Source organism: Agelaius tricolor, unplaced genomic scaffold (genome assembly GCF_023055355.1).
Source record: "Agelaius tricolor isolate 1412-34295 unplaced genomic scaffold, bAgeTri1.0.p SCAF_14, whole genome shotgun sequence".
Classification (NCBI taxonomy): domain Eukaryota; kingdom Metazoa; phylum Chordata; class Aves; order Passeriformes; family Icteridae; genus Agelaius; species Agelaius tricolor.
In genome coordinates, this window is record NW_027269274.1 from 14,162,066 (window position 1) to 14,184,571 (window position 22,506).

Consider the following 22,506-nt stretch of genomic DNA (forward strand, 5'->3'; position numbering starts at 1 on the left):
CCATCCACAGCCCTCCTGCTCGGCGCAGGGAGGGGGTCCCGGGCTGCAGGGCTGGGCAGCCGGGGAGGCGCTGGAAGGCTCGGGGAGCAGCCGGGAGCTGTGAGGAGCCTCGGGGGGGATCGAAGCCCCCCTTAGGCCGGGCCGTGCCGGCGCCCGTCCGCCAGAGGGCGCACTCCCCGCGGGGCGCGCAAACCCTCGGGCTGCCCCACCCAGGCCCCGCCCCCGCCGGAAGCCACGCCCATCCAGCTGGTACCGCGGCCCTACGCCCCACCCACCCCGCCGGCCCCGCCCCCAGGCCCGGCGCGCAGCCGCCCCCTGGCGGCGGGGCGGGGCGGGGCGGCGCCGGGATCGCTCCGGGCCGGCCGCGCCGGGAGCCCCGGTGAGAGCGCGAGGGGTGCCTGGGGACCCCGCCCGGCACCGCGGCGGGGGCGGCTCTGCGGGGATCCGCGGGGCCCGGCGGGCAGCGCCGCGCCGATCCGGTTCGGTCCCCTCAGGCTGCGGCCTGCTTGGAGCCGGAGGGCGCCGGCCGGGTCCCGTAGCGCTCCGGCGGTGGGAACGCCCGTGGCGGGGGCTGCACCGGTGCCGATGCGAGGGGCGCTGCCTGCGGGCAGGCGGGGCCCAGGGCCGAGGCTCCCGGCAGGCAGGCCGGACTGCGGGGCCGCTCGGGCAGACCCCCACCCTCGGCCGGGCACGGGCACCGGGAGGGTCGGCATCCCGGGCGGAAAGGGGAGGTGACATCCCCTGCCCGTGAGGAGGGCTGGGGGGAACCGGCAGTGCCTGCCAGTGCCGGCGGGGAACGAGCCACGGGAACCGGGAAGAACAGCCAAAAATACCCTGCTCTCCTCTGGGGCGGCTGCCATCAGGGCCCTGGAGCTGGGCGTGGGGCTGGCAGCTCGGGGGAATCACCGGGCCGTGATTGAAGTGCCGGGTCTGTGTTGGTTACCGGGAGGAGCGGAGGCGCTGCGGGAGCGGGTGAATCCCTCCGGGAGCTCTCTGCTGCCAGGGCACCCGGGAGCGGCTCCGGCCGCGGCTCAGGTGTCCCTGGAGCGGCCGGGCTGGGACACCCAACCGAGGCAGGACATCGTCCTCTTTCACCCTTCCTTTCCCGTTTCCATGTTTCTCGGTGCCCGTGCATTCAGCCGCAGAGTTTTGGGAAGAAACCTTGGCCTGCGAGGTCCTGCAGGAGCAGGTTGTCCTCGGAACACCCCTCCTGCGGGCAGCAGGTCCGAGGTGACCGGGCGCCTTTCGGCTGCACTGCCGCAGCTGTGTTGCCTTTGGTCCCGTTTGAGAGGAAGTTTGATCCTTATTTGAGTTGAGAGGAAGCAATGATCCTTATTTTTTCCTGCTGCAGCGCCACAGATCCTGCACCCCAGTGGATCAGATGTCTTGAAGCATTTCTGGGCTGAGCTGGTTTTTCAGGTGAGTGGGGTCATGGTGTGAGATGGTGCCTGGCCCAGGAGCGCGGCCCCAGTTTGGGCTCAGCACGGTTTGGTTTTGCCGTGTATGTGCTTGCTGGGCCAAAGCAGAGCCGCCTGCGCTTCCTACCAGGATGTGGCTTTTCTCTTGTAAAGCTGAGTGAACAAGCAGCAGCCTCGGTGAACAACACTTTGTGGACAGTGTGTTTATAACACACAGAGGTAAAGGTGGATTGTTTACTTCAGCACTCACTTCCAAACCTACCTTCTGTGAAAATCCCAGGGGAGCATCGCGACGTTCCCTGTGTGACCAGAGCTGTGTCTCAAGGGGGTATAAAACACAAACAACTCTGCTGGAATGGTTTGGATTGCAACTCCCCAGAGTGGTTGCACTTGGTGGGTGAAAACAAGCAGGAGGCATTCACCAGGCTGCTGTGTCCCACAGTCAGCACAAGAGAAAAGACGCCAAACAAAACAGGAAGCCTTTGTTGAAGTTATAAAAACTCTTTTAGTTTAAAAAAAGCCATCTAAAAAGAATACCAGTAATTCATTGTACCTGTGTTGGAAATGCTTTTTCTAGCTGTGTTTTCAGCTTCCTCTGAGCCTCTCTGGGTGCTTGAATCTGGATCTGAACTGGTGTGGTCCTCATTTGGATCATGGCAAGAAGGCCTGGGCTTCTGGATGTATTGACAAAGGGGCTGCCCTGCTTGGAGTGGGCCTGATACCCATAAATGATAAATTATTTTATTATGGTTCCCTGATCCTTAACCCGGTGCTGTGTATTTGTTATTTGTTGCATGATGCAGGCTCCCAGGGTGGTTTTTTGGTCTCTCCTGGATACAAAACTGGATTTGAATAGTTTTGAGGAGCTGGAGATGATGCCTCTCTGTCTTCTCTTCCAAACCACCTCATTCCCAAGTGGCACTGAAGCAATATAATTTGTACCTGGTGACCAATTGGAACAGGCTGATGCAATGTACCACTAATATACAGGAGGCTTCTGGAGGACTTCCACTCTGTTAAGCTTCACACATAAGAACAACTGCAAGAGAGTGCATTTTGCTGCAAATAAATCATTTTAGAAAGCAATTCTTTGCCCAAGTGGGAGCTTGACTGCCCTTCTTTTTCTCCTCTGCTCTCGCTGCCAGTGCCTGAGGAGCCATGGTGCACCAGGTGTCCATCATGACCGACTGGGTGCTGCTGGGGCTGATCGCGGCGCTGGTCGTGCTGCTGCTGCTCACCGTCTTCGGCTTCGTCGTCTACTCGGGGCTCTTCACCGAGGTGGTTGTGAGTGCTGGCTCCCCCCCTGTGGGCAGCATGACTCTGGCCTACAAGTTCAGGGTGGGCCCGTACGGAGAGTCCGGGCAGCTCTTCACGGACGGCTGCAGCATCTCCTCGAAGCTCTGCTCCATCGGTGTCTACTATGACAACCCCCACACGGTAAGGTGTGCCCAGCACGCTCTCAGGATGCTCCCTAAATGTGTTTCAGGCACGTGCAGCTCATTCTCTTTAGGGGAGCACTGGGGTTCACAAGGTCTCCCAGATCTACAGAGCACCCTGTGTGGGGAAAAGCACCTGAAATTTGCATCAGAATTTGCATAATCCTGATTGAAAGCATTGGGTGAGCAAAGCTTGGTATCTTCTGATAGCCTCTGCTGAACAGGGTATCAGCAGGATAACAGAGCTGGTTATGGAACAGAAACCAGAGTTCACGACCCCAAGGTGAGGCATTCCTTGGCATGTTCCTTGGAAGTGCAGCCAAGGCTCCTTCTGGACTTGCAGCTCTGTGGTTGAAAGCAGATGGTCGCTTCTCAAAAGCTCGGTCTGTTCTCATCCATACTCCTTCTCTTGTTTCTAGTGTTCTCATGTGTTTCTGAGCTTCCCTGTAGTTCTTCCATCCCCTGAGAGTTCTTACTGAAAGCTCAGGTGCTGCGTGCTGAGGGCTTCTGTCTGATGAAACAGTTGCTCCATGATGCTCCTGGGCTGAGAGGTGAGCAGAAAGCACACTGCCTGGTGGCTGCCAGCCAGAGCCCAGTACTCCATGGGAACAGTTAAAGACAAGGAACAAACAAAAGTGCATCAGAACTTGCTGGGGGGGTGGAACCTGGCTGCTGATGCTGAATGACTCGGGGGTTTCCAAATAATGGCATGTGGGCATTTGTCTGGGGCAGACAGCCTGGCTCCCTGGTAATTCTGCAGTAGCTTGTGTGACCCTGGAGGAATCCGTGGGGAGGAGGGACAAAAGAGTGGTCAGCAGCTGTGCATGTGTGCTTGGGCTCATGTTTGGGGGCTGGTGCAGGGCACAGGGCTTGGGCTGATAGCTCTCACCCAGTGCTTCTGCTCTGGGGGTGTCTGTCCTGTTTTAGAAACCTTATTTTGTTGCTTGCAAGATGGTTCTCCCAAGGACTGGACCTGCTTTGAGGGAAGAACTTGTCCATGAAAACATAGTGCTGAGTGAGCTGTGACAGGAAGATATTGGAGGTGAGAAAGCACTGAGCTTGGCTGTGCACAGAGGAGCCTGCTGTGTTCAGCCACCTTGTGTCCTGTGGTGCCCTGACTTGTCTCTACCTACCTGGATCATGGGAGGCAGAGAAGACACCGTGGTGCATCTTCCTGGCCTGGGAAGGATGATGGCAGGGATGGCTTCTCTCTTTAGGATGAGCTGGGCAGAGGCAAGGTTTGACTAGGCATGCTTGGACACTGTTGTCTGGAGGAAGTGTCATGTTTGGAGCTAGAGCCATGGTGCCCATGTGGTCAGAGTGGCCATTTCATTGCCACTAATTTGTGTCCTTGTGTTGAGGGTCTCACCTGGAGCTGAGAATCCTGATGGTGCTGCTTGTTCTGTCGTGGTCTCTGGGCACAGAGCAGGCAGTCAGTGCTGTGGGAGGGCTCAGTGTCCATTCCCAGTGCTGTCCTGCTCCAGGGATGTAACGTGCACATGCCTGTGGTTGCCTTGCAGCCTTTCAGCTGACATTGTATCAAGGGCCTTGGCTCTTTGTTTGCTAAAGCCTGGGCTAGTAAAAGCCTGTACTGTACTGGCTCATGGATACTGATAAGGATATTTGTGCTAACTCCTGCCCTGGCTGGCACAGTGAATGCTTTCTTTCCCTGGTAGCACCAGGTGAGGCTAGAAAGGAGTGACTCTGACATGACCCTGAAAATTTGGGCTGTCAATACACAGTCAAACTGCCTCCCCTTCCAGGTCTTGTCTTTTTTTCTCCTCTTCTTGCACCTGCTGCATCTCTGCCTTCACCCTGTGGCTGGAGAAGGCAGTGGGGCTGCAGGCCTTGTCTCTGGTGGCCATCCAGGGTTTTGGAAGCCAACTGTTCCTCCTTGTGCAAGAGTCTAACCTGCCCTCCAAGGCTTGGCAGGCAGCCCCAGGGACCTTGCCCTTCTCTGTACCAGCTGCCTTTGCTCATGACACTGAGCAGGTGACACTGGCCTGAGCCTCCTGTCCCTGTAGCCACTGTGGTGGCTGGGCACAGGGGGGCTGTGCAGGGTATAGCTGCAGTGCCTGCAGCTCTGCATAGTGACAGGAGCCTTGTCTGCCATCCACAAGCACAGTGTCAGCTCTGGTCTGCTGGAGCAGCTGGGGTGCTGGTGGGACCTTCCATGTGCTGATCTTTGGCTCCCCACAGAGATCCACATCTCACCCACAGGCAGGTCAGGCCAGGCAGGGTGCTGCGAGTTAGATTGGGCAGATGGTTCTCTTGCCTCTGGGCAGGTGAAGAAAGGGCCAGCTGTGGCTTGGTCTCCTGGCTGGAGACTGCAATGCTTGTACCTGATGTGCTGGCTCAGGTGCAGACACCCTAGTGTCCCATGGGGCTCCCTGGGTACTCGTATCCACTGAGCCACCATGGCTTGGGAGATGCTGAGCACTGCTGGCTCCTCATTCCCAGAGGTTCCACAGGGTGGGATTGCTCACCCAGGCTGCCTTTCCCCTGGGAGGAAGAGATGATTTCCTCTTCTTCCTCCTCATTCTCAGTGCTCTGCTGACCTCGGTGAAGCACCCTCTGGCAGAGCTGGCCCGCCCAGAGCTGGCCACTTGCCACGGATGTTGACTTGTCTCTAAAAATAGACCTTTGTCATCAGGCAGCAGAAGGTGCTGGCTGAGTCCTGCGTCCTGTGGTGTTGGGGGTGGAGCACTGGAGGGCTCTGGCCAGACATCTACCCTAGCCATGGCTGCTGGGGGGTTTGATGCCCCCAACACTGGGACAGGAAGGGGCTGGTGGCCCCCAGGTGCCATGTGGCAATTACTGTGCTGGTGGGCTCATGGTCAAAGGAAGCTCTGGCTAGGAGAAAGGATGGGAATGCTGAGCTGGAGAGCAGCAGCAGTATGCTGCTCTTGGCTGGGGGGAGCCCCATGGCCTGGAGCATGTGGGCTGCCTCAGGGTCATGCCAGTCCTCAGGGCAGCCACTGCCACCAGCATCCCTGGGGCTCCCTGCTGACTCCTGGCTCTCCCAACATTCACACAAGGATGCTCCCTGAGTGCTGCCAAAACCCTGCCAGCCATGTTTTATGTGTTTTAATGGATGAGATTAATATTAATTTAATTTTCTTTTTTTTTTTTCCTTTTTATTTAATATTTAGCAGCCCAGAGGACTTCTCCCTCCTTTTCCCACCTCTGTCAGGAGCAAAAATAACTCCTCAGCAAGGAGTGGATGTGGCGGGTGGGTTTGTGCTCAGCTCCAGCCAAGCTCCTGCTCACATATAGCTGTGGGCACATGCCAGGGACTTTTCCTGCAGTCCATGTGCTCAGCCACAAGCCCGTGCCCAAATGTTGGATGGATAAGACCAAAATGCTCTGTGAATGCAGAAACAGGCTTTGTTCCAACTGGCAAAGCTGATGGATAGGTTAAGCAATAATTTCCAGAACTCCTCTGTCAGGATGCTTGGGGGACCAGAAGCTTTGATCAGCACCTGTCTACTGGAATAGACAAATCTGTTAGGGAAAGGCTGGTTTCAAATGGAGCCTTTTTCCTTTTCGCCTTTTCCCTTTCCCTTTTCCTTTCCTTCCTGTTCCATTCCAAGAAGGCAAATCTGCCTTGCTGCTACCGTTGGAAAGATGTCTGTGGAGCTACATGCTGTGAAAAAGAAAGGTAAAAGGAGGAGGGAGGAAGCAAACATGCCTAGCCCAGCATTGCTGCCCACTCCAGCAGCTCTGGTCCCTCTGACAGTTGCTCCAGGGCTGGGATTGAGCTGTCTTTGCTCAGGACATAAATGGAGATTGAATGTTTAAAGGAATTTAATCTAGATTTCCATATCTCCTTGTTTCATCTGGCTCTTTTCCCAGGGATGCCATTTATGGCTGCCTCTTGCTGTCTTTGGGGTGGATCTGCTTCTCCTTTCGTGCCCGGAGCAGTGATGGATGCTGGGCACAGCCCTGTCTGCAGCTCCCTCTTGCAGCACAGGAGGGCAAGAGCGAGCCGTGAGACTGTCCCCAGCCTGGGGGATGCTGCTCCACAGGCTGCTGTCCTCCTTCCACTTACATCTGCTCGTGTTCCCTCTCTGGAATGGTCCTGCCCTGCGACATCAGAAGGTGTTTAAGGGAAAGGCAGGGCAGGGAGTGAAGAGAGGGTGATTACACTGCGGGAGGAAGTTTTGGTGGGCTTTAGTACAGCAGAGTTAGGGATGAGATCAGGGAGCACAGATCCCCTTGTGGTGTTGCATGGGGATGGGAACCTGTAAAACGCTGGCCTTGGTGCATCCTCTGTCTGCTTCACATCGTCCCTGTGAGAGTTTTGTTACACCTTTGTGCCCCTAGGTTATATCAGGGAAAGTGGCTATGTTGTCCAGCCCCCTCCCACATTCCTGCCCAGGGCTGTGGGTAAGCTTGAACTCAAGTTGTGGGATTCTGTTGAAAACTAGAAATGAAAGTTGTGGCCTGGGTCAGCTTTAGTGTAGATATGGTTGGAGTCCTGTGGGTCATCAGCTTTAGTGTAGAGATGGTGGAGTCCTGTGCTGGTGGCAGGGCTTTGAGCACCCCCATTGCTGGGCTGCACCCCCTGTCATAATGGGAGGCATCCTCAAATCTGTAAAGAGAGCATGCTCTAGGTTTCCTCTGTTGTTGGGGTTCAGGATAGAAGTGAATATATTTCTCTTTGTGTTATTGCAAACAGTTGGGTGACTGCATGCAGGTCTTACCTGCCTCAGTTTCCCCACCCCAAAACTGCCATACTGGGTGTGCCTACCTTAGAAGGACCTGGGAGCCTCTGGATTTCTCTCCAGCTTAGTGCCAGTGGCCCATGGTGGTTGGTGGCATGTGCACATGGCTGCAGGGGACTTCCTCAGGAGTGGGGTGGAGGCAAACCAGGCAAGCTGGGATCACATCTCTAAGCCCCCTCCCTGAGCTGCAGGGGTGTCCTGCAGAAGGGGATGGCTGTGACAAGTTGTTGATAGGAAGGTGTCTGATGTGGGATCAGGAGAGACACTCCTGCAGGGACTGTCACCTGGGACAGGTTTGAGTGAGCATCTTGGTGGGGTTTAGCTCTTCTCTGCTGCAAGTCTCTCTGCCCTCCAAGGAGAGGAGCAGCACCTTCCCCACTGGGCTGTGCATTTAGGCTGGAAGGAGTGTAGATGATTTAGGCCTGGATCAGCCTGGGTTAGGACTGGGCACCTGCTTTGGTATGCCTGATCATACTGGGCCATTGCTTTTACTGGTTTATGGTAATCTCCTGCCTCCAACCTCAGCAAGCTGAGGTTTTGGCCAGTTCCAAGCCTCTGTCTTCTTCTGACACTGTCTGTCTGTCCCCTTCCATCAGGTGTCTCCAGAGAAGTGCCGCTTCGCCATAGGCCGCATCCTGAGCGAGGGAGACGCGAAGCCGTCGGAGGAGCAGATCAAACGGTTCCAGAAGTATGGCTTCAAGATCTTCAGCTTCCCTGCTCCCAGCCACGTGGTCATGGCGACCTTCCCCTTCACTACACCGTTGTCCATCCATCTGGCAGTCAACCGTGTCCACCCAGCCCTTGACACTTACATCAAGGTAAGCGAGTGTGGTGTGAGGAGCGTTGCCTGTGTTCAGTGGGCTGTCAGAGGCTTCTCTTCCTGACAGCTGATGGGGCTGCTCTGACGTGCCATGTCTTGATATTTTCCCTTGGGCACTACCATCAAGATCTCCTCCTTTTGCAATCTGGCAGGTAGTTCCCCAGAAGGGATGTCCTTCCATTCACTTGGTAGGCACAGGGGTGTCTTTTCTGCTGTTTTGTGTTTATGAGAAACAAGTTCTTGTCTAATAACTTGCTGTTTTTCTCCTTAACGCAGAGATAAAAGCTGACTTTCCCCTTGAGTTTCTTTCTTGTTGTTAGGATCTGGCAGGTATGTGCCCTTCGGTGTAATGCTTCGTGCTATGGAACTTCTGCTTTGAGTGCCAGCCTCACCAGTGGGGCAGCTTGTCTTCTTCAGGAACAGGAGGAGAAGTTAGAAACTTTCTGGCCTGCAGGCTTATGAAAACTTTCTTTAAAGCAATACATTGAAATTTGTGGGTCTTGGCCCTGGCTGGGCAGCTGGCTGCTGTGGGCTGTGTTCGCCCTTGCCGAGTGGCCATCCCTGCTGCTTGTGGTCCTATTGAAGCCAGCTCTGCTGCTTTGCTCTGGCTGCCAGAGCAGCTGTGGCAAGGGTGTTCCCAAGCAGCACATCTGTCACAGACACCTCCAGATGCAGGCTTTCCAGAGAGCAAGGAAGGTCCTGGCTAGCTGGATGATGGAGGGAAGGGACTGTCCTTCCCAGTGGGGGAGGATGCTGTGGAGGGGCCATGCTCAGCCCTTGGCTTATCTGACTGTCGAGTTCTGACGCTTTGGTTTGTTCGTGTTGAAACACACTATTTATAAACTTGCTTTTCCTGGCGAAACTCCCAGCCTTGTGGGGGAACCGTGTGAATCCCTCCAGCCTGCGCTGTGCTGCAGCATGGCTGCCTGGGTGCCAATCCTGGAACTTCAGCTGGGGGCTCTTTGCCGACCCTCTTGTCCACCCCGGCTGCAGAGAGCTGCCCGCTGCTACTGGGGGAGCGTGCATTAGTGCTGGCAGTAGGTGACACCAGCACTGCTGCTTGTCCCCATTGTGGAAAGCAGAACCAGTCCCCTGTTCTGATCCTCTGGCTCCATCCTGTGTCTCCTGCTGGAGCTGTGCCCGTTTCTCTGTGGGGGCACCAGGCAGTGCTGCCAGCCCTGTGGCGGGCGTGCATGGAGGGGGCTGAGCGGGCGGCAGCGGCAGCTTGGCCGCGGGAGTGCTCGGAGACACCGGGCTGAGGCTGCCTGAGCTGGGGAGAGGGCCCAGCAGCACATCTGTCACATGGGAAATGGAGCTGCTGGAGCTCAAAAGGGAACCACGGGCTGCTCTGGGAGCACCTGGGAGTGCGTCATGGGAGCAGTCCATTTCCATTTACAATAACTGAAATCATAGGGAAACAGACACTCACAGGCACTTGCAGAGGGAGGGGACACATTTTGATCTTGCCCCGGTCCCAGCAGCACAGGGGTCAGGGTGCCTGTGTCTGTCTGAATGTCCTGCAGCACAATGGGATCAGGACTCAGGATTAGCCCCCTGCCCGTCTGGCACTGACTGTGGGGACACAGGCAGGGGGAGGGTGGATTTGCCATGCTGGGAGGGGCAGAGGGGAGTGGGTGCTGCTGCTCCCTGCACACTGCACCCTGGGGATGCCCTGCCTTTCTCCAGTGTGGCACAGGGCACTCAGGAGGTCATTTGCAGCCGTGCCAGCAGCATCCCTGCTGCTTCTGTGTCTTTGCTGCTTCTCCCTCAGCCTGGACTCTCTGCACCCCTGGGGCTGTGCTGGCACTTCCTGGGATAGAAGGATGGGGAGGGAAGGGGGAAACTTTCATGGAAACAGGTGACCTGTGCCCGCTCGGTGGTGGGAATGGGGGTTGCCATGGAGACAGCTTCTCCAAATAGCATCCTTCATCCCACCCCCGGAGCCCAACTCCCTTAAGCAACCCGAGAGAGCAGCGAGACAGATTTGCTTTATTTATTTATTTATTTATTTATTTCCTGTGTGCCTGCTTTGGGAAAGGTGCTGTTATTGAGAGCTGGGGGTCAGGCCTGCCAAGAGCAGGTCCCTCACAGCTCTCCCATCTCAGGAGGTCGGAAGGCAAAAGCCATGAGGCATGAAAGGAGACTCAATGGCAGGGATAAATGCTGGCTCCCATGGAGAGAGGGAATTAGCTGAAGTGGAGGGAGGATGACATGGCTGCCTAGTCCTAGAAAGAAGGTGTGGGAGAGCTGGGGATGGAGAGGGAGCTGAAGGAGGCAGGAAGAAAGTTGCAAGGTGGGGAGGGAGGGTGGAGAAAGCTTTGGAGATGCTGAAAAACAGAGAAGAAGAATGGGAGGAGAAGGGGACTGGAGGGGGTTATGTTGAGCAAAGGAGCTGAGGGTTTGGGGTCCAGCTGAGGGAACAGGGCAGCGAGAGCTGAGGGGGAAGTCTGGGCCAGAGTTGAAAGAAGCCTTACCACAGATGGCACTCCAGCAGCCTTCCCTGGCATCCCCTGGGGTTAACTTGGGGACATCTAGTCCCAAAGGCTGGTGGATGAGACCTGTGGCTCCCTCTGGGCTTGCTGGTGCTGTGCAGCAGTTACCAGGAATGTTTGTGGCTCATGTTTCCCCAGCAGTGGGAGTGCAGTGGTGCTGGCTTTTGGCAGTCTGAACTTTGTGTTTCCCACTCTGCTGTGGCTTTGGAGGGACAGGAAAAGTTAAAAACAAATTTATAACAAGAATTTAAAAAGAGCTTTAGGGTGATAGTCTCCTTTCATTAAGGGTGGAAGGGAGATGAGCTGGCATGGAGCAGGAGGTCTCATGTCCAGACTGTCCTTGCAGCATGCATCTCTGCCCCCCTGGCTCTTGTGAGCACAGGAGCTGGCATTTCTGTGAGACTTTTGGTGCGGGCCTGGCTTTTGGGAGCTGTGGGGAAATGGCTGCAGCCATCCTTGGCAGGTAAGAGGACATCCTTCCCCTGGAATGGCAGTGACTTACTGGCTAGAATTGCCTTCTGAGGAGCCCAGGAGGGGCTGCTGGCTCATTATTCTGAACATGGGTTATTTAAGGCATAGGCTGGGGTTATTTAGTGTCCCTTAAAAGCATTTCCTCCCTAATAACCTCTGATGTTGCTTCTCTCTGCCTCCAGGCAGGTATGCCCTGCTTTCCTGGGATGTGCCACAACACAGCTGCCTGTCAGACCAGGCACTCCCAGCTCCTGGGAGCAAGGGAGAAAACTCTTCTCTGGTGGGGACCCTTTCTGACAGCTCTGGGAGCAGGTTATTCCCCTGTAACCTCCTGCCATTTCAAGGAGTGTTTCTTCTGCTTTAGGTATAATGAGCTCTCTGTGGTGGGCTGTGTGTCTGTCCCTGCATTTCTCTGCATCCATTCTGGCACCTAGTGGGCACTGCCAGGTGGGTGGGCTTGGACCTCTGGCTGTTGGTCTCCTCTGGCATAGAGAGGTGGCTAATTGCATCCAAGGCAGAGCTGGCAGGTGTCTCCTACTACAGCCCTAGAAGTGCCTGCTTCAACATGGCCTCTTTTTGTGATTTTTTTGGGTCAGTTTTGTGGTCTTCAGCCAAGACAGATGTGGAAGTGGATGCCAATATCATCCTGACTGCCTTGCACCCTCCAGAGCACCAGCTGACTGACCTCAAGCTCTGACTCTGGCTGACTTGGAAAACTGGGGTTTTATCTTTTTGGATGGTCTTGTAAAGGTATCTTCCAACTTCACCTAAACTCTCAGCTTTTTTCCTTCCCCTGGTCTCTGTAATCACAAGTTTCCCACTTCCATGGGCTTGTGAATCACTCCTTTACAATGCAGATCTCAGGCAAGAATGGCTGGCATGGACTCTGTGATGCCAGGAAATATTTGGGAACTGTCAGGTTGGCTCCTGCCTGACAGAGGCTGTCGTGTTCCTCCACACCTCATCTCCCCATAAAAGGAGCTCCACAAGGTGCTGGAAAGATGTGGCTTGTTCCTGTTTACAGCCAGGGAAATGTGTTATTCCTTGGACCATCAGCTTGGAGCAAGCTTTTCTCCCCTTGTCAGCTATGGCAGTTTAGGATGTGGTCCCCTCTTGCCTCTCTCTTTGCTAAGCTAAATACAAAAACCTTTTAAAGTTCCCACATTTTCCAATGTTTTCCATATTTTCTGACCTTAATTTCTGGTTTCTCTTTTGGACCTATTTTCAGCTTAGAAAGTTCTGTGACTTGTCAGTAGCTCAAACAGATGCTTTATTTCAGTAATGGTCATATTGTTGTAGCACATGAATCCCTGGTGGAGACCTTGTCCCCTGCCACAGACCCCCAGTCCTGGGTTTGATCTGAGCCAGCTAACAGCAACTTCAGACACGTGCCTCTGCCCTTTGATGGAGTTGTGGTTCCTCAGTTAAAGATGGGAAACGATGCCAAGTCCTGCATCTCCTCTGAGCTGGATTGAATGGCACGAGTGCTGGTTTGTTTATCAGTCAAGCCCGCCCTCCCCACTAAAACAAATCCTGTTTGCCAACAGGATGTGACAGCTGTAAACGAGTGTTGGTTGGCATTAATTATGCTGATCTCCTTTGCTTCCTGGTGATCTGGCCCAGTTGCAGCCATCCGTGTATTTTGTCTTGGCTGACTTTGCCTGGGCAGTCTGTGCTTGTTCAAGTCAGTTATTTACCCATTGAATGTTGGCAGGTACAGGCTGCTGTCTCTCCTGGGACTTTTTAGCATCTCCAGCTGGCCAGAGATCACCCTTTGACATGTGGACAGCTTGTCAGCAGGGAGTTCAGCATGTTGAAATGTGTGTTATCTGGGCCTGCGAGCCATGTGTTTTATCTTGTCATGGAAGAACAAACATTTCACCCGCATCCTCTGCCCATGTTGTCTGACTTTGTCCTAATTTCAGTGCAGAAATACCCAGTGAACACTCCTCCCTTCTCACTGGTGCTGCTGAGGTTTCCCCTGGCTGACCTATCCAGGATCTGTGCCATCCTTCAGACACTTCTCCCCTACCTAGTGCCCCAAACAGCTCCAGAACATGGATACTTCTGGCTGGGGGGAGCTGGGAGCCTAAATGATCCTTTATGGCAGCTGAGCCTCAGCACCCTTGTGAGGCTGCACCTCATCTTTCCCCTCTGGCTCATCTGACCACGCTGCTGAGCCTGCTGCCTTTGCTCAGATCTGTTGAAAATCCTTTTCTCCCAGCAGTTTTAAATGAAGGTCTGTGGAGCTGTGTTCCCATCCCAGGTGGTCTGTGCTTTAAAGGCCATCCTTTTGCTTGGCTGTGTTGGGAGGCTGGGATTGGGGGTTGGGAGATGATGAAACATTTACAAAAAGGGCTCAATTATTGGGATGTTTTTCCACTTAAATTCTTTCTCCTGGATGATTTAGTTTATTTATTCCGGGCTCTGTGCATGAAGCATTTTTAAATGCCAGCTTGTCGTGTGTGAGCAGCTCAGGCTTCAGTCTGCACGTGCGTGAGAGCTGATCACAGTGGCAGCTTCAGCCAATCAACTGCTGCCTGAATTTTCCTCCAGAGACCCAGGAATTACTAACAGATGCTCAGTCCTGTGTTCTTGGACCACAGCTTCATTTGTCCTCGTGAGCTCCTTGGCTCTCCTGCAAGCCCTGGGGACCAGAGGCTGAAGACTACTGCCCAAGGTGGAGCCCTTGCTGAGCCAGGGCCACTCAAAGCCATATATCCATCTCTCTAGAGAGAAGGAGGAGCAGGATACCTTTATCCAAAACTTATAACCTGGGGATTTGCTGCCCTCAGTGTCTCATCATGCGGGTCTGCCAAGACTCATCCAGTTGATGTTCTTCTTCCTCTTTGCATCAATGGGTTACCCTGCAGAATATGCCAGTGGCTTTCTGGGAAATGGAGCCCTGGATCCTTCTCCTGCCTTTTTCCCATGCCCCAGTGTGACTATGGGAGTTGATTTGCTTAAAGAGGGTGCTGGGGTTAGGGGTGGTGGCTCAGCTGCCTGGCTGGGTGGGATGACCCTCAGTTTAAGCCCATGTGCTCATGGGTATAGGTCTTCAGGGTTCCCAGGAAGTCAGGAGATTACCTGACACTGCTGGGAAGTGATCCTCACACATCAAATAATAACGGGGGAAAAAATCCTAGAGAGTCATAGAGGATTTGATGTGTCCATCTTCTGTTGATGTCAGGGACGAGACCAGAGCTGACAGTGTGACAGGCTGCTTGGCTGTGGGCTGTCATATATTTGGAGTGAGGATACAGGCTCCAGGGGAAGTGTGTTGGGAGCCCTTGCATGGTCCCAAGCTGGGCTGTAGGTCATGTCACATGTGGCTTGTGCAGTATTCATGGACCATTCTTGGTTGTCCACCAGCCTGGTTGATGTTGAGGACAAGGACCAGAGTGGCTTGTGCAGTGCTGGAGAACACCCTTGGCTGGTGTGTGCTCTCTGCCAGGAGGCAGTGAAGCTCTGGATCTCAGGCAGGGCAGGAGGAGCAGGCGAGGGGTGGGCACTGTGATGCTCCAGCCTGTCCCAAAGGTGACATGCAATGGCAGGGAGCAGAGAGGGACCCCGGGGTGTCTGTGCCTTTGTGGGCACGTTCATCTCTTGCTGACCTGCACTGACAGCTGGTTTTCAGTGGGCTCTCTGCAGCAAGGCTGCCTGCTTACTGCTGGTTGGCACCCCCCAGCTGGATGTCACATCACATCAGTTCTCACGCTCGCAGCAACTTTCAGTTATTAAATATTTTTAGCGACAAAACCACCCAAAGATGTTTCTGTCCCGCGAGCATGAGCGACCTCGCCCTCAGTGTGGAGCGGGCAGGGGAGGGCAGGATGCCCACGAGGTCAGGCTGGGGACTGAGCCAGGTGAAGGGGCTTTGGTGGGCAGGGTTCTGCAGTGCTGTGGGGCCTTTGGGGCAGGTCTGTTTAACCTGTGTCTGCAGGGACTGCGCTCCTCCTGCGCAGCTAATGGAACATATGGGGATCGGGGCTCTGCGTCATGGCTCCTGCCACTCGCAGCAGGGAGCCCCACTGTCCCTTCCCCAGAGGAATGTGGCAGCCCCAGGCCACTACTCATCTGCTATCACCTTCTCCCTGGTCCTTGCAGGCAGGCTGTGAATTACCACTGACCATGCTTTATGTTAAGTGCTGCCTGTGCCAGGCACATCGGTGTGCACCAGTCAGTGTGTGCTGGTTTCCCAGCCTGTGCTGGTGCCATTCCTGCTGCCTGTGCCTGCACACATCTTTCCTCCTGCAAGCAAACTGTGCAGCTTCTGCTTCAGCTCTGCTGTTTGGCTCTTGCACAGGAGCAGGTGCAAACTGCAGCTCTGACAGTATTGCTGCTTTGAGCAGGAAAGGTTTGCTGACCAGCTTTGAGTTTTGGTAGTTAAAAAGACTCCTTCCCTGCCTCTGCAGCTTGTGACCTGTGTGAAATCACCCAGGTTTTCCTCAACTTTTTGTTGACTCTGTGCAAGAGCCTGCTCTAGCAGCAGGAAGGGGAGTCCTGATTCTAGGGAAGCAGCTGGTGTGGGATGCAGGCTCCTGCCACTGTGGCCTCCCAGTTCTAATTGATCACAAAATGGGAACAGATCAGGTTGGAAGGGGCATGCAAAGAGAGTCTGGTACAGCCTTTTATGAGAAAGAGAGTGTGGTTATGTAGCACACAATTGTATCTTGAAAGCCTCTGGCTATGGGGCCTCCACCACGTTCCTGTGGAGGCTTTTCCAGCTGGCAGATCAGCCCCAGATCTCTGCTACAGTGGGAACTTTCCTGTGACATCCAGCATTTTGACCCTATTGCTGTCCCAGCTCATTTTTCAGGAACATTTCCAAAGGCAGCTCCTGGAAGAAGAGTGAACTTCAAGTGCCTGCCCTCCCATGCATGCCAAACTGTGTGGGCATCCCTGATGGCCAAAGGCCTGACCCCTGTTGGCTGTCACTCAGTGGTCCTGTTTGGAGGCATTTTGGTCCCAGGAGGGAGTAGGAACCCACCTCACCTTCCCAAGCTGCTGCTTTGGAAAGTTGGGAGAGCAGCCTTGTAATGACTTGCTCAACCTTGCAAAATTCTCACAGAGATGAATCTTCTTAGACAAAAGATTTGCTTCCCCTTCTTCTTTGCAGCGAGGATTAATGATCACGGGAGAAGCCGGGGATATTTCATACGGCTGTCCAAGGAAGAGGAAGAACTGAAATGGTTTGCCTTGGGCAAGGAGGGAGAGTAAAACACTACAGTGCTTTTCTGTCAGATCTCTTTATCGACTTGATCTGTACGTATGCTCTCCCCAGATGTATTTATAGAGAATCCCAGAGGATGCAATCGGTTCAAAAGGTTTTCTTTGTCAGGCATTGGAGACGTGTCCAGCTCTTTCCAGCAGCGACAGTGTCCTGAACCTTGGGGTCTTCCCTTCTTGACAGCTAGTCAATTAATTCAAGGATGAGATTGATCTGCCTCTCTGCAATTATTTTAGCTCAGTCCTAATGAGTTTTGTCTGGACAGGTTCTTCCCCATAGTCCTCTGAGCCAGACCTTGCCAGCTGTGCCAGGCTTAAGAAATAGCAAAATGAATCCGATCAAATGAGAAACAGCTTCATAGAAATATTGCTCTTTTCCAACAAATGCTGTTGGCCCAGTTTCCCTGGCTGTGAAGCTCCCACTTTGAAACCTGTGGAGCAGGCAGATAATACACTTGAAAGCAGTGGCATTTTTACCTCCAGAAAAGGGACCATTGTGCTATGACTAACTTGCACTTTTTCAATTCTAGTTAGGTATAAAACGGTAGGAAAGGCCCCGCTTTGGGGAGGGCAGGAGAGTGAAAACATTTCCCTTCTGCAGTGAGTCAAAATATGGATGGATGAGTTGTGAGGTTGGGTGGTGATCGGATCACAGGGATGAAAGAACAAAATCAGTTCCTCCTCCTCCTCCTGCCTAGAGCATGTGTGCCATAGGCAAGGCACAGCTTTGGGGCTGCACCAGAGGCTGGGGCACCAGTGAGGTGGCAGAGCCCAGCTGTTTGCTCTGAAGCAAAGGGTCACACTGGAAATCCCTCAGGGTCTCTTTGTTTGACAGGGAGATACACAACACACACACACACACAGAGCTCTGTCAGCTCTGCCTGTCTGCAGCAGCTTCTGCCCTGTGGATGCTGTTGAATTGATGCTGCTGTGTGCTGGTGGCCCTGGGCAGAGGCAGCAGGCCAGGTGTGGAGTGAGAGGTGTGAAGTTCTGTGGAGCTGCTCACATCTTGGGGAGGCCTTCATGGGCTCAGCATGTGCTTTTCTTTCCTCTGTGCTGTTGCCTGATGGCCGTCACTCTGCCCAGACCCAGAGGGAATCAGAGCCTTTGGGGAGTGGATGCAGGGTATGGAGAGGTGCAATGGTTCAGTGCAGACCTACACACAGCCAGTATATCCCATCCTGCTTTGAGGAGCAAACACCCACTGCCTGTTTATTGTCAGGACAACTTGGATTGTCCCGACAGGCTGCCAAATCCTGGCCCTCTGAACTCTTCTGGATTTGCCAGGACTGGGTTCATCTTCATCGTATCCAGCTGCCTCAACTGTTGAGGGCTCCAGAGCAATTTGCAGACTGGTCTGTGAGCTCCTTGAAAAAGGAAGGTTGAGCTGTGCTTAATTATTGCCTTGCAGGCTTTTGGAGAGTGCCTGTGAGCCCTCAGCTCTAGGACTCCTTTTGTGTCTTTTCCAGCATGTGGCAGTTGATTTCAGCCTGTGCTTCAGCCACACCAGGGAAAATCAGAGCCTGTAATAGAAATGTTGACAGTTTCTAACTCCACCACTCGTGCCTGGGGCTGGAAGGGATTACTCCAGATTAGAACTGCCCTGAGGCAGCTGATAGAGGTCTGCAGCATGGCAGGATGTCCAAGCTTCCTGAGCTGCTTCCCCTGCTCCATCCCAAGTGAGCAACGAGTCATGGCAGCTCTCTTCATCTTGATGGCTGTTGTGCTGGGTGGGTCATCTGGCACCTCTCTGATTGCATGGGAACAAGGAAAGGCATTTGTCCCCCTGCTGTCAGACCACAGTGGGCAGAGGGATCAGTCTGCCTGGGGAGCATGAGTCAGTGGTTATCCTCTGTGGCCCTTGAGCTGATCTCTCTCAGGATTGAGTGCAGTGCCTGGTGTTGGTAAGAGATGGAAGGTACCTGTTACCCTCAAGAGTGGATCAGCACCTGATGGTGCCTCTAGTCCAACCCATTTCTTTGTCCCCAGCCCACCCAACGTTCACCTTTCTTGGGCTCATCAGTGCTGTGGTGAGTGTGAGGACGCAGAGGCTCACACCTGGCTTGAGCAGGTGCATTTCTGCTGGGTTTGTCAGAGACAAGCTCTCCCTTAGGTAGGATGCCTCTGCCCTGCCAGGTCTGCTAGGCTGGGTGCATAGTCTGGAAAAGAATGTGCTTCCAGTATGGAGGAGAGGAACAAACCTTCCTAAGAGGGGAGATGATGATGAGAAGTCAGCTCTCCTGGGTACCAGAGAGAAACTAGTAGTGATTTGGAGCAAAGGCTCTCTACAGCTTTTGGGACAGAATCAGCCTCCTCTGGCACTGGCATGGCAAAAGAGAGATGCTGGGGCCATGAAATGGAGTTACTGATGAAGCTTGGAGTATGCTTGTCTTCCAGGCCACTGACATCTGAATCTTGCACATGTATGTTTTGCATGGCTGCCTCCTCCTAAAGCTCAGCAAGGCTCTGCTGATCTGAGGCTGAGCTCCAAATTAAATGACACCAAACAGCGTGGCTTTACATTTCAAAGGCTCAGAGCAGAAGGATGCCTGGGTCTTGCTGTCACTATGGAGTAATTGGAATGATTTTTTTTTTTTTTGGCGGCTTGTACAATGACCACCAGGTGCTTGCTCCACAGACAGATGGTTTTACCTGTATCTTCTGCTAATGGGAGGAATTATAACAACCCTGCAGGGATGAAGAGGGGTGACAGAGCTCAGTACAGTAGAGACAGCAAGTTAGTAGCTGCTCTGCGTCCCTGGCTCTGGCTGCTTATCACAGTGGTAACTTGTGGATGGGCACATTTGCATCACACAACCCCTGGAAATTTCTGCTTCTGTTCCCCCATTCCACACACCACCAACCAGAAAATCTCCTAGTACATTTTAAGTTTCTACTGTGTCTCTTTCCCTTCTCCTCACAGGGATGGACTTAGCAGAGGTGCTGTTTGAACGTCAGAGATGGAGCTCTAAGACAGCTGGGAGAGTGGTTGGTCTGGGAGCCCCAGTCCCAGCATGGCACTGGGGGCTGTTGCCTTTCAAATGAAACCTGAAGGGGTGTCCTGGCCCTGGGGGAGGAAGAGAATGTGCCATGGCTGATCACAGAGTGGCCCTGTCTGCAGCTGCCTGTTGGCTTCATTCAGCATTGCTGACAGGCTCTATTCCCACTCTGTAGGAATGTAACATAACAACACCCTGAGAAGGCTGCAGGGAGGGAAACAATGGCCTCATTCCCAGTGTGGACACCTGCATTTTTTCCCTGCTACTGGATGGCTGGTTGCTGTCATTAACTCAGGGCTTTATTTCTGCCTGGAGCTGATGGCAGGTCCTTGACATGCAGGAAGGTAGATATCTATCATCTGCTGGGGCCAGCTGCTCTGCTCTTCACGCTGTGCAGATTCACAGCTTGGGGTAAGGTCCTCCCAGTGATTCAGTAACCAGCCCGTGAGTTGGCAAAAGCTTATCAAGAGGTCAGTGTGGAGAAAGACTTGCTCAGGCACTTCTCAGTACAGGAATGAGCAAAACAGAATGGTGCTGTGGCTGCAGGAGCTGCCAGATGTTGTGGGCTCACAGTGGAGGAAACAGCCATCAGCTTCTCTCTGTTCTTGCATCTTCCTCCTCCTCTCTCACATCATCTCTAGGAGCCAAGTTCACTTGTCCCGCCCAGGTCCTGCCACCCCAAGAAGCCACTGCCTTCATCTCCCAGGAGTTCCTCTTCAAAGCTGTGTCTCCTGGGGATAGCTACTTTGGGATCCATAGCATTGGCTCAGCTCTGGCTTTCTGCTGTGCCCTGGGGCACAGGACCAATACCTGGGACAGAGCTGCACAGGCAGAGTACACTGCCTGCCCATGGCAAGCTGTGGCTGCTTGGGGAAGGGCAGAATGGGACAGAGGTGTAGATATTCTTCCCCAAAGGCCTCCCCATCCTCCAGGTACCCAGAGTTTGAGGAGGGGCATCAGCACTGGGAAGAGGAGGGATGTCCTCCAGGTCTCAGGGCACTAATGAGGATCTGGGGCAGCTCTGGTGGCTGCAGCTTTGTCTGCTGTGCTACCATCAGTGGTGTTACACCAGGCTGTGTATGGTTTGGGGTACCCGGGGGGGCAGAGCAGTGGTACAGATGGGGAGTTGGCTTCCCAGGAGAGAAAGATCTGGAAAGCTGAGTGGTGTGATGCATCTCCAGAGCATTACCAGCTCATGGAGCACATCTGGGAACATATGGGATCCTTGTGGAAAGACAGAGTCAGGCTGGGCTCTGTCCTTGCCTAACTGCTTTGATTTCTCCTCTTGATTGATCTGCACAGTCAAACTCACGATCCTGTGCTGGCAGAGGAGCAGTTGCCAGACTGCAAAGGTCGCTGGAAGCAGCTGCTCCCCTCCCCTGCTGCCTGTGTTGCCGGCAGCAGAGCCCGGCTTTGGGGGTGCTCAGCTTGTGTCAGGAGAGCCCAGCTTTGGAGGTGCTCAGTTTGTGTTAGAAGAGCCTGGCTTTGGAGGTGCTCAGCTTGTGTCAGGAGAGCCCGGCTTTGGGGGTGCTCAGCTTGTGTCAGCAGAGCCCGGCTTTGGAGGTGCTCAGCTTGTGTCAGCAGAGCCCGGCTTTGGAGGTGCTCAGCTTGTGTCCCTGCTGGCCCCGCAGCCGCTGCCTCCCCACACTCGGCACTGCAGCGGCTGCTCAGCAGGTGCTCTGCTCTCCACACCAAGGTAATGAGCCCACTGGGACCTGCACCGGGTCCCCGGTGGGCCAGGGAGGAGGAGGAGGAGAAAGCTGCAGAGGAAAGGCAGCCTCACCTCGCCTTGCCATGCCCCCTCGCAGCGGGGCCGATGGAGAAGTGCGGCCAGCACGTGTGGCCGCTGAAATGGCGTGTTTGGGGACAGCTGGAGCTGTCCCTGGTGAATCTGCCCGGTGCCGCTGGTTGGCCTCCCTCACACCCCCTGCTCGCCTGGCCCGTGTTGCTGGCTCGTCCCGCATTGCAGCAGCCTCAGCCTGCCCGGTCTCTGTTCGCTCCGTGCCCGCCGGCGCTGGGGATGCGCTGGGGATTTCCCCGGGCCATCGTTACCGCCCGCGGCTGCAGCGGCTGCGGGCTCCGGGGGCTTCATTAGCCCAGCTCACCCGGGGAATTGTCAGCACAGAATTGTCAGCACACAGGAGCCCGCCAGAATCGCTGTCTCTTTGCCCTTTGCCAGGTTTTTGGGGAAGAGAGGTGCAAGCTCTTGGATGTGGGGGTTTGAAGGTGGCTTTGCTGGAAGCCTGCAGGGAAATGCCTCTTGTTCATTTGTAAGCATTCAGGAAGGAACTTGTTCCAAGCCCTGGCTTGCATTTAAAACATGGAGATATCTATTGATGGGGCAAGGGAAGGAGGAGCAGGAGGGGCAGTGAGCCAAAGGTAACCAGTGCCCCATGAGTGTCTGCCCTACAGAGAGCCTGGTTGGGATCCCTGTCACCCAAGACAAGCCTGTGGGTGCAGGGTTTCCCTGAGCCAGAGCTCAGACAATATTTCTGCATAGTTGGCTGCACATAACTGATAGCTTTGAAGATCCTCCTGTCCTGGAAACTTGCTTTCTGACATCAGATTTGCCAAAGTGTTGTAATTGAGATGTGCTTAGGGATGTCGTGATCAGCTTGCCTATTCCTCCTCAGCAAACCAGGCTGAAACCCACTTGATCTCTTCCTCTGGATCTTCCTTGCCTTCCAAATGAGGCCAACAAGCCTGACAGTAAGTCCCTGTGGGTGGGGAGGGAGGACTATTTTGTCTGGGAATCAGGCAGTTGCATCGTGGCTTTGCCCTGGGCTGCTGGTGGCTTTATCTGTGCAAGTTCAACAAGGTTAAGTTCTTCAGCTTCCCTTTTTGGCTTTCTCAGCTGTGAAGGGATGGTGTGAGGCTGAGCTTAGCTCATCGTGAAATATATTCCATGAAGCCT

General features: G+C 54.2%; 1 protein-coding gene across 1 annotated transcript in view; it reads left to right on the forward strand.

Moving 5' to 3' along the window:
- Positions 1 to 244: 244 nt before the first annotated feature.
- Positions 245 to 22,506, forward strand: part of TEX264 (testis expressed 264, ER-phagy receptor) — a 39,482-nt gene continuing 17,220 nt past the window's right edge. Inside the window, exons 1-4 of the mRNA XM_071439804.1 lie at positions 245 to 379; positions 1,352 to 1,419; positions 2,564 to 2,855; positions 8,178 to 8,399. Of these exons, the coding sequence (XP_071295905.1) occupies positions 2,577 to 2,855; positions 8,178 to 8,399 (501 nt within the window). The 5' untranslated portion in view covers positions 245 to 379; positions 1,352 to 1,419; positions 2,564 to 2,576. The remainder of the gene's footprint in view (positions 380 to 1,351; positions 1,420 to 2,563; positions 2,856 to 8,177; positions 8,400 to 22,506) is intronic.